Source organism: Oryzias latipes, chromosome 4, assembly GCF_053564925.1.
Source record: "Oryzias latipes strain Hd-rR chromosome 4, Olatipes_Hd-rR_3.1".
Taxonomy (NCBI): domain Eukaryota; kingdom Metazoa; phylum Chordata; class Actinopteri; order Beloniformes; family Adrianichthyidae; genus Oryzias; species Oryzias latipes.
Window position 1 is genome coordinate 16,639,874 of NC_136240.1, and position 12,264 is coordinate 16,652,137.

Here is a 12,264-nt window from a genome sequence, read left to right on the forward strand (position 1 = left end):
TTTTAATTTTTATAACTAACCTGCATTAGCCTTTCCAACTGGTAGAACTTGCAGTGAAGATCCTCAAAGTTGTTCTTGTAAAGCAACCTGAGACCGTATTCATACATGATTTTGACCAAAACACAGAAGGCCTGCTCCTCGGGCATCTGAAATCACATCGACACACCTTAAATGCATTCACGTACTTTGAGAAAAGAACCTCCAATCAGTCTTTGAATGGGACAGACTTTAAGAGATCTCTCCACCAACAGATAATATTTGTGCTTTTGTGCAATCCACTGCCTCAGTGGATTTCAATGTAAAAGCTGTTTAAATGGATGAAGGTAAAAGCATTAGAGAAAGGTTTCTCCTGTTGCACATAAAAGGGGGAGAAAATATTATAGTGACAGAGTGTTTGCTAAGTGGTATTTCACAGGTAAATCTGAGCCCCAATTAATATTCTTGACATCTACTCTAAAGCATCTCCCTCTTTTTTTCCCTCCATAACCCATCTGCCACCTCCTGATTCTGTGTAACCTCTGCTTTTATTGTTGCTGTCCCTTTTATCTCCCATCCCTTTTCTTTTTACTGCTTTCTCATCAGTAATACATTTTGTTTCCCTTCATCAAAGTCTTGGCTCTTGCCCACAACCTCCTGCTGACCTCTCCCCACCTCTCGCCTTTTTCAACTCACGAGTTGGGCTTTGACCAAACGTCCACCACTTTTTTTTACCACTGTGTACATCTGACGAAAAGGTGTGATATATGATGTTAACATTTTTGAAAATTATATAAACTGTTGCTTTTTTTCTGCTGTTATCCATTTAAATTGTGATTTAAAATGGAGTGGAAAGTTGTCTCTTTAGAATTGGTTTTCAAAGAACAATTTGTTGTTTTGTGGTCATTTTCTATTTAGACATAAAATAAGTTAAGTTGGAAAACTAAAAACTAGTTATCGTTCCAAATAACACTAAATGTTTTGCCAAATATGAAGTAATGAAGTAATGGAGTAAAAGCCTTATGGTGTAAGAGAAACAGATTAAATCATTAATAAGTGATCACAGATTTCATATACTGGAATCATTATTCCAGTTAATATTAAGGACATAAAAAATGTACTAGGCAAAGATCACATTATCTCATATCTCATTCGATCTCGTCTCCTCTTAAAACATGAAGTTACAGGAAGTTCAGCTGTTCTGTTTCCATTGTGTTCTCTGCAGCCATATTTCCCATCATATAAGTGTGTTTTTTGTTTTGAATCTAAGATTTGATTGCTTTTTGCATCATTTCTGTGTGCGCTGGTCCTCCTCAGGCCGGTCTGGGGAAATGGTTGACTGAGATAAGCAGCAGATGGCAACGGCGCTCATTAATCGCATCGCAGCAGCGAACAAAAATCTGCAGTTTGACATTCATTTTTCTAATATAGGGGCTAAAATAAACAGCACATTTGGTTGAAACATTTGTTAAAATACATGCAGATACAAGTAAAACCACGTAAAGAACACAAATTTGTGGTTGAGGTTGTTTTAGGATAAATCATGCGTTTAGTGTTGACCATAATAATAATGATGGTCATTGACCCCATGTGTACTCACGTGCAGAAGGAGAACAGCAGCAAGAAACGACTGACCCTGACAGTAACCAATTTCTTCGTCATAGACAGAGTATGCCTAAAACAAAGAAAGGAAAAAAAGATTTTATTTTATTACTTTACTAGCAGAGGAAATTACCATACATTTTGGTAACTGAAAATGTATTGCTCTCTATTGTTAATTTTTGCACATTTTTTCTTAAAGATGTTTTTGTAGACATGGACGTTTCGTGGGTTTGCTGCTTAAGATGTTCAAGAAAAATGAGTTTCAACATTTAACTTTTCATTGAACTGACAGGCGATGCATATCAACAAAATCCTTTCCAGAGTATAGCATTACTTAAATATTAAATTCTTTAAGGTTTATGATTTTTTTCCTCCCCTTTCTTTTGTTCAAATTGCTTTTCACAAATCTTCAGTTTGATAAAACATACTGAAAAACATGACAGTTAGAAATAAGTCAAAAATTCGTACCCACTTGGCAAATCGTCTTTAAATAAGGAAAGAAATCTGCTAATTGGATAAAAAAATGGTCTTACTGAGAATTTTTATTTTGAGATCACTAAAACATATTTTATTAACTTAAGATTGTTTTACTATGAAAAGCTTTCTTGATAAGGTTATTTTTCTTGCAAGACAGAAAGTAAGACATTTTTCTAGAAACAAGGGTATTTTCACTTTTTTAAGATTCTGTTTTTGAACAAGTCACTTTTCCACTTTATATTTTAATGTTCCAGTGACAGAACAGTTACTAGGTCAGTCATCTAAACCCACTCATACAATCTGACCTTTCACTGGTCAGGGGTTCAACTCCCAGAGTTGACAGTTATTTTGATCTTGGGTAAAATCAACTACTCAGTTGAATCTACCGTAATATAAACTGCTAAACAATTACATGTAAACGTGAATATTGCAACCATTCATTATATTTGTAAAACATACTGTATGTAATGAATGTGTGGGCAGGAAATATTCGGATAGACCTTTGACTTTTTATTTAATTACATTTACATACTGCAAAAAAGTTGTAGAGGCCTTTTGGAGTTTGAGATAATCAAAAAAGAATCACAAGTATCCTGCATTATACTGAATTAAAACAGCTGCAGAAATCAATATGTAAGCACAATACGTTTGTTAGTGGTGTTTGAAAGTTGTCAAATGAGGAGACTTAATGATGCGACCAAGATAGCTTGGACAAAATGTATCAGCATCTTAATGCAATTTATTGGATCACCCATATTAAAGCTAAATATCAAAACTATTACTAATGAATACTACCGTTACTCATTTTTTAATTAGTAGTATTTAAGTTTCTACTACTGTTTGGTAAACCAAGCGAATATGCTTTTTTTCATCAATACATCATATATGAATATTGGGATCAACAAGCTATTAATATTAACCGTAGGCAAACAAACACTATTGTCATTAATTAAGACTAAGGGCAAGTTTAGGTGCCGGTTTTATAAATCCCAAACTGATGTGAAAACTGTAGTTTTGGAAAATCTCACAGCACAGGATTCCACAATACAAGACTTTTCTGCACTGCAGATTTAGAGAGGAGAGATGGCCTGTCGAGCACAAGAGGCCTGGGTGGTTGGGTAATTTAGACAGAAGACTGATGTAGGAGGACAACCTTCAGTTGACCCCACAGAAGAGGTTCTGCTGTGCAAAGTTGAATTATGCCACAAATCATGCTAATGATGAAGCAGACGGATCTTTTTGCGCTGTAAACAAGTTCCAAGGACAGAATTAAGTGTCAAAGCCATTCTTTAAGCAGCTTCTGTTCAAAAAAAAAAAGAACTTCAAAAAAGACACTTATTTTGCTTGTATTGCAAAGTATTACAATCTGAGGTAAATTCCTCTAAGCTTGGTAAAATTGACCCCAAACATCACCTGAAATTGCCTCAACTTGAGAAATAAAGATAACATCAGCAGCCACAACCTGAAAGCCTAATACCGCTGTCAACTACATAAAGCTCTGTGATGGTTCAGGTCAAATGTTTTCAGCTCCGCTGGCAGGCTGGGTCTGATCAAATCAGCCGTAAACATAAACCTGTCCAATCCCTCCAGGTTGGAGGGTTTCTAAAGTGTTGTGTATAATAAATAGAGCATACAAACTTTTTGAAATTTTGTATTTGCCCCTGAAATAATGTCAAAAATAAAGGCTGCAGTAAGCAGAATGTTGGTTTCCAAAAACTCCATCGTTGGGAACCCCCTGCACAATTATCAACTAAGTGGCTCAGGAGGTTCAATTCCAGCTCCCCCGGTCAACTGTTGTGTCCTTGGGCAAGGCACTTCACCCTCCCTGCCTCCAGTGTGGCTCCACTGGTGTGTGCATGCGTATGAAAGTCCCGCCGGTGATGGTCAGAGGGGCCGTAGGCGGCCACGCCTTTGTCAGTCTGCGGCTACATCAGTAGCTTATCATCACCAAGTCTGAATGAGGAGCGAATGAATAATGGACACATTGTAAGCGCTTTGAGCATCTGGAAAAGCACAGAAAAATCCAATCCATTATTATTATTGTTATTATTATTATTACTAAATCAACTCGAAGGGGACACATGTACAGTGTTTATTTTTATTTTATTTTATATTATTCTTAGTCTTTTTTCCCCTGTCTGTTGTTATGGTAACAAACAAATTTCCCACGTGTGGGATCAATAAAGTATTTTCGATTTTGATTCTGATTTAAGCCAGAATGATTCAACTCACAGCATTTGCTATCAAAACTTGTGTATTTTAAGTGTGTTAAATACACCACACAAAAAAAGTGTATTTCCCATTTTTCATGTCTCCAAAATGATGTTGCCCCCCCTCCAGCTGACATGCTTGATGAAGCGTGGCCATCACACTTTTGTACCTCAACTGGGAGACGAACATGCTAACAGATGGATGAGAGGAGGTCCTGGTGGGTGAAATCTAAATTTGTTTACCTAGACAGATAATAGGTTCAGAGGGGGGCTTCATGCTAGACATGCATAGCTTCTCAACCTTTACGGACAGATCTGCCTGTTTACGAACAGTACATAATGTGGGTATAAAAAAGAATAATATACTATTACTAAACTACAAATAATCTTATTTGATTTAGTGTGTAAATTTAGTGTTTAGTGTGTAAATTAAAATTATAGCCTAAAAATATTGCATGATGCAGCACAGAAATAGTAGCATATGAGTTTGTAAAACTTAAAAAAAAATAAAAGTTCATCATGCAATACCAGAAAAGAGTACGAAAGGACGCAAAACATACAATAGGAGGTCTGAATACAATATTGTAATCTGATCTGATTGTTGTAGCTAAGACAATTCTTAATAACCCTGAACACTGCAATTTAGAAGCCATCAACGCAACGACCATTTTCTTATGGAGAGAAATTAGACTCAGTCGGATTTGTGCGTGCGTAATTCTTGATTTCTGCGTAAATTAGAATTTGTGTATGCATATTCTTGCTTTGTGCGTGCGTAAATTAGGATTTGTGCATAAATTTGGATTTGTGCGTGATTTGTTACTCACATAATACGTTTTGTGTATAAGTTAAAAAAACATAAAATGAAAAAAATACAAAATGTAATTTACGTATACACAAATTAAGATTACAACAGCTTGAAACTACTACTGTTTTCACGTCTCACAAATTCGTCCGTAAGTGCTGCGTTTAAATACCAGTGGAATGCTCGGTTATTAGACTTTTCCTATCAGCCTTCCTTTCTGAACGTATTTCCTCCAGTGGGTGTAGCAGGGCTTAAAAAAACTTTAAAGGAAAATAAAAATTATTATCTGAGAATGTGACGTTCACTTTTAAACGCTGATATATATATTAAAAGTATATTATTCTCCGAGACACCGAATTGATACAAAATGCGTAACAGGAACGACCAGTAGGGGGCACTGTTTTTTTTCTTCCGAAAAAACAAAGGCAGTCAGACTGAGACAGTCACGGGAAGAATGGCGGCCCATCTCGGTGGTCAGCGCCCCGAAGAAAGTAGCCTCTATGTTCAACACTAACATCTACTGTCTTCATGTATTGATTGAGTCATTGTCTGGATACGTTTAGAAGGGAAGGCTGATAGGAAAATTCTAATGACACAGCATTCCACTGGTATTTAAACGCAGCACTTACGGACGAATTTGTGAGACATGAAAACAGTCTCACGGTAGATCCGTGCGTAACTTTGGCTTCGTGTGTGCGTAACAAGGGATTCGTGCGTGTTTTTTAAAGATGTGTGTGTGTAAGTAGTTTCAAGATGTTGTAATCTTAATTTGTGCATACGTAAGTTGCATTTTGTATTTTTTTCATTTTATATTTTTTTAACTTATACACAAAACGTATTATGTGAGTAACAAATCACGCACAAATCCAAATTTATGCACAAATCCTAATTTACGCAAGCACAAAGCAAGAATATGCATACACAAATTCTAATTTACGCACAAATCAAGAATTACGCACGCACAAATCCGACTGAGTCTAATTTCTCTCCATATTTTCTGTTCTATTTAGTCGTTAAAGAAACACTCAGATTAGCTTTTGAATTATTCTAAAAGCATTCCCAGTGGTCTTATAATCTTTTCATGCCAAGTGTCACTAATTCGCAACATAACATTAAATCGAAGACTCAATTTAACATCATCTTGAATGGAATACAATCATTGAAAAATATATTTTTTATATAATTAGAAATTAAATGAAGCATAAATGGGTTAATTATGATTAGTTGTTTTTAACCAAACTTGAAACTTGTTTTCTAGGACATAGTTTCCGCAGAGCAGCAGTAGTTCATTAATAATTTGTCTCCAAGTTACGGCAAACCGTTGCCGTGGAGCAACTCCAGCCCCCCTTTCCTTCCCCTATGCTGAGAGCTTGGAGGATGGATGGAGCTTGTGGCTCTCCCAGGAAATTTTTCATGTCATAGATAATTTTATCCATAAACTGCATTTTTTTGTCTGCTCCTGATTTACAACAATTTCAATAAAGAAATACTAAGAAATTTAGTTTTAAACTTAATTTTCTTTATATATGTTCTCCATCACCTAAAAAAATTCAGAATAACATGTTAAAAACACACACACACACAAAGATTTTCATTGGCGTGGGTCTTTAAAGCTTTTTTTACCTGTCAGCAAATAACCAATACATTCCAATTTAAACTCCTCAAAGGGGTTTTTCAGGTGATCACCAGCAGATTTTTAAGGGTTTTGTACTTTAACCTGAAGATTGAATGGACCACCCAGAGACTGAAACTGATTTTCACTGAAAGACAAGAGTTAAAGCAGATGACCTTTCTGAGAGAATAAAAAGGTTAGAAATGAAAGGCTTCGGGCCCAATTTTGAGTCCTAGATCTTACATTTCTCCAAGGCCTCAAGACCCAAACAACCTTATCAGCTTCAAATCTGCATGAATTTGCATATAAATGAAAGCTGAATCATCACTGACCTACTTGGTCCAGAAAGGTTGGTTTACATTCCTGATGGGTTTTCCAAGAACACTGACCAAACATATGTGGGGAAACAGAAACACTTACAGGCTATGTTTAAAGTTAGCCTTTATTTTAAAGAATGAACAAAATCTCATTGTGGTAAACGTATGTTTTTGTTTTGTTGTGCTGAAAACTTCATCAGTTAGAACATTTTAAATAAGAGCAAGAAAAGTTGGAGTTCCAAGGTCACAACTATATAAAACAGGATGAAAAAAAATAATTTTAAAGATGAAAGAAATATCAAATTGTTAACTCTTGTCAACATAAAAAACCCATTCACAGCAGAAACCTTACTGAATTAAAAGGTGCGTCTCAAAAGCCTGAATCAATGGAGCATAGAGACAAAGCTTCAGCGTTGGGTGATATTGCTGAGTCAACCATAACCCTGAGATTCCAAAGACTAGACTGGACTGAAAGGCAGGCTCAAAGAAACCAATAAGGAACCTGGTCAGAGAGATCATCTTCACAGGAGAAATAATTAATTGATCGTATTTATCTGTACATGTTTGCCAACAGGCTGAAACCCATCAAATAGGCAAATTCACAAATGGAAATCACTAAAATCAGTAAAATCAGTTTACTGACTTCTATAGTGACCCTCTGCTTATCCAGCTGTTTGAACTACATCAGTGAGTGATGAGGCTCCACTTTTCCAGAGACATCAACCAGAGGGTCACTATAGAAGTCAGTAAACTGATTTATGGAACTAAAGAAATATATTGTTGTTTTTTATGATTTGGTTTGGTTAAATAAGCTTTTTTTGTCAATATATTTTTTTTCCAGCATCACCGTCGATGTAACTTTAGGAACCTTGTCAAGTGGTCCAGTGCTCCCATGCTTTAAATTGTGAGCTACAAATCTTTCAAGAAGGTAAAAAGGAATTACTTTTGAAATCCTTCAAAGTATTCTGTGTATTTAAGATTTTGTCAAGTGCAATTGTAGCATTGTAATGAGAATTCTTTTTTAGGGATTTGGACAGATGGATGACAGTTGGCTTTGTGAGGAAAGGCAACATTTACCAAAAGAACAACGTTAGTCATTTTACCACCCGACTCCCAGCTGTTGAGTCAAAATTATTTAAATTAATCATAAAAAAACAACAATGTATTTCTCATTTTGACATGAAGGTGATGATCACCTCAATACATTTGACAGTTTTTTTAATATAAATGTTTGTACATGACCTTAGTAGCATTCTAGTCTCACCTTGCAGATCTTGTACAATGAATCCTGTCCATCTCCATCAGAATCTTTAAAGTAGTCGTGTGCGGGAAAAGTGCGGTGGATGTCACGCGTGATGACACCGTCCTGCGCAGAATCCTGCAATTTTCAAGAGAAAAACACAGTTTGAAGATGTGACCAAATTAGTTATTTGATTATGAAAACTGCAACTAGGATTGGAAAGACAACAAGTCTTTGCTGCAGCAACTCCCTTTCACCTGCAGAAAATCTAGAACTGAGCTCAATTAGGTTAGTTGCTAGTTCCGTTTTTTAACCAGACAATAAAGCTGAAAGACTGTAATTGAGTAAAAACAGAGAAGAAAAAAAGAATAGGGGGGAAAAATCTGCCTGTGTTTTCCATCAATTGTCGGACAGCAAAGAAAAGTGCTGTAAGGGATTCTGGGACAAGCAGCTCAGGAAGTTTATCTGTTACACATAAGGACATTTGACAAAGTTCAAAGAACAAAATCCCACAAAAAACAATAAAAATGTTTCAGTTAGAGGTTTCCTTAAACACCTAAGTGCATGCTAGAACCTCATTACGAAGGCTACAGATTGCCACGTAAATTTTTTCTTGTAATTTTATTTCAACTTTTGTATTTTTAAAAGATTTAATACAATAGTACAATGAAAAATACTTAAAATTTAAACACTGAAACCGATTACTTCTTGGAAATTTTACTAATTCAGACAAACTAGTATTTCACCATAGTTTTTCAACCAAAAAAGTTTAGTTAAGCCGATAGTGTCATAATCTTTAATACTGCCTGACTGAGATTCCATCACATCACATAAGCCAGTTGCTAAAACTTTGACAGGTCTAAACATGAGTAAAATCCACTCTAGAATGTTTTGAAATGATTTAATGAATATCTTAAGCTAAACATGGTTCCACCAAAAACAAAGGGCTTGACTCTGTAAAATAATTTCATTAGGTTTTTATTCTGGTACTAAAATCTTTGCATATTTAATAGTTCTATGCTTGCTCTGCTGCACAAACTAAATAAATGTTTGTTTAAAAAAACGATACAGCTCTCAGTTAATGTGCCACCCTGTATTGAATCGAATTAAGTAAAATTAAATAATACTAAACTGATCAATGGATGCAGAGATGGATCTCAGGCGTCTGCTGGATCTCAGCCAAGCTGCACTCAAAAGCAGGGAAGGAAGACAGTTTTTTTCAATTTGATGCATAAAGATGAAGAACCACATAATTCATTGAAATCTGTTGACCACACTACATTTCAAATCTTTGAGTGGATACCAAAAGTAAGACCAAACACACAACCTCCAACGCAGAGTGATTCAGCTGGGATTTGAACCAGGACACAAATCTACAGCCCAATATACTGTTTCCTAAAGAGCAAGACATAAAAAAAAGTTATAGAAAAGGGTCTAACAAACAAAGATCAAAGCCAGATGATAAAATTGCTGAAACGTTTGAACTATTGCAAGGATGAATCTTCACCATCAAAGAGCTCACCCAGAAGAAGAAAAAGATAGGGAACATCAGGAAAAGACATCAGGAGCTAAAACTGTTAGTCTGGCATCTATATTTTATTAACCCTCTACAGCAGGGCACTCCCAACCCTGGCCCTCCAGATCTACTTCTACCAAACTGGCTCCAGGGGTTAGATGTTCTCACAATAAACTTTAGTTTAAAATCAGAATCACTTGTTCCCGCTGATCAGCAGCAAGTAGGATCATGTCGGTGAGACAATATGTTGGTCAGTTCTGAAGATGTCAAATCCTTTGAGAACAAAACCAAAAATGTATGCAATGCAATCCTAGCACAAGCCTCCTTATGCTCAAATAAACTGAGAACTTTGATAGTTGCTGAATGTTTGTAAGAGATATGAATAAAACTAGCATGAAATGCCTAATCTGTCTCATTGATTTACTGCAACTACACATCCACAAAAAAAAGACGATGGCTGTGTCTCAATTCACTACTTAGTGCACAATATAAGGCTTCGCTGTTTTATTGGGGTGTAAGAATCTACTATTCTAAAATCCAGTGCCCTGGAAACTTCCCAGAAGTCTCTGAAAAAGACTAGTCTGCATCGATACTCACTAGATTCGCCAATATAAACCTAGATGCAGTGCATTTGAGCAATTTGTCGTTTGACAAAAAAAAGTTTATTTACATTTATTCTTTATAAATTATTCATGTTTCCACCATCAGAAGAAAGTGGTTGTAAATAACCCTTGTAAAATGTTCATTTTATTAGGTTTTTACTTCAGCAAATAGGCAACATCATATTTAGTGTTGGAAAAAAAAAGTAGTGAGTATGTGTGGAATTATGTTAAAATCCAGGGCGACTATAGTCTGGCACCATGTCGTCTTTTAGGGGGGAAGGAATTTGGACATAGCTTATTAGAATATCTGTATATCATGTGACTGGGATTCATTCCATTACCTATCAGCATTCATAGATAGAGAACTAACTTTTCCCAAGTTATCCAATAATTACCACAAAAACCCATTTTTGGCACTTTAGTAACCATAGCAACATTGGCTTGGCCCAGCCAGAGTCTCACGGACAGTGAAACTTGTAAACACCTTGATTTAATAAGCCATGCATGCCTCTGCTAATTAACAGCCTCATTATTCAAAACACTAGAAAATGAGAGGACGTCCTCCATGCCACCTAATCCCTCTCTTCCTCATCCCTTATCCCTTCTTCCTTTTCAATTTCCTCTAGCCATTTTGGGGGGCCTTTAATCCTTTCATCCCAGCTCATTTGTTCATTTCTCTTGCATGCATTTCATTTCAACCAATCTTTTCTTATATTTTCAACTGCATGTTTTTCTGGAGCATCCTTTCACACATTCATTTTGTTTATGTTGTTTTCTATTATCGTCTTTATTTCCTTACATCCCAAATGTGTACATTACATATATCGCTCTCCTAATTGTCTGTATAATATGTTTTTATTTTCAACGCAGAGAGCAAACAAACATCAATCACCTGGCGCGGGCTTTCAGAACCAGCCTGTGTTTTTTCAACATGTTTCATATACAAATGTACCATTGCTAAAATAACACTAAAATCTGAAAAAGAGTACTTTCTATTTAACAAGAACGCTTCAATTCAGCCTGACTATTTCTCCTGATGTTAACTTGCAATAAGAAGATTTCTGAAAATCCTTCCCAAGTCGATTAGTAGGATGTTAAGTGTTATTAAGCTTCCATTACTGGAGGTAAAATATCGGAGATTCAGACTCATCAACTGAATCTCCTTACTATTGTTTGATTCTCCTGCTCATTATTGCACATAAAAACCTAAACAGGCCAAATTAGCCCAGTTTGGCATCTTACAATTTATCTCCCAAATAAAGGCTAAAACAGGTTTTATGGTCATGGTTTTGTCAAAATTGAACAAATTCGTTTAGCCAACGAGGCTAACCTACTCATTTGCTATGAGCCCTGGCTTCAATGATATCTGCAGCGGAGGGAGTTATATCTGTTTTCTTTAAAGAAGTTATTTGGACTTCATTAGATGCAAGAAATATATTTTCAAATAAAATAAAGCATTAGAGGCATAAAGAGATGACAGACCACTAAAGTTAAGGACCAAAACACTTTTTTTTTTTTGTAAGTGAAACAAAATGTTGTCACAGCGCCAATATCTTTCCATGTCTGCTTCCGCTGAAATGAACAAAAAGACAGAGAGATCCAGAAGGCCATTGGTGTTTGTTAGTTTCCATCCAGACAGGCGTGACAGCAGGAGGGAGGATCTGTGGCTGTGATAAAACCAGGACAGGAGAGGCAGCCGCGCATCTGTAGAAAAGACCGGGCTATTTTTAAATGTAGTTAGTCTTCTGATACTCCAAGGTCTGAAAAGTGTCTTGGGGTGGCAGCAGTTTTGTTAAACAAGGCCTGCTGATGCCTTTCTAATAAAGAGCCAAGTGTAAACTATTTTAGGAGCTCCAGAAGAATAGCAAACAAATAAATAAATAATTATAATATAACAAAGATGCACAAAT

At 35.9% G+C, this 12,264-nt stretch overlaps 1 protein-coding gene across 2 annotated transcripts in view; it reads right to left on the reverse strand.

Annotated features, from left to right (window-relative positions):
- The window catches only part of rabgap1l (RAB GTPase activating protein 1-like), a 94,261-nt gene that overhangs the window by 30,544 nt on the left and 51,453 nt on the right, over window positions 1-12,264 (reverse strand). For both annotated transcript variants that reach the window (XM_011474036.4, XM_011474035.4), the window contains exons 14-16: window positions 8,261-8,374; window positions 1,577-1,651; window positions 21-146 (exon numbers count right to left, since the gene is read on the reverse strand). In XM_011474036.4, the coding sequence (XP_011472338.1) occupies window positions 21-146; window positions 1,577-1,651; window positions 8,261-8,374 (315 nt within the window). The remainder of the gene's footprint in view (window positions 1-20; window positions 147-1,576; window positions 1,652-8,260; window positions 8,375-12,264) is intronic.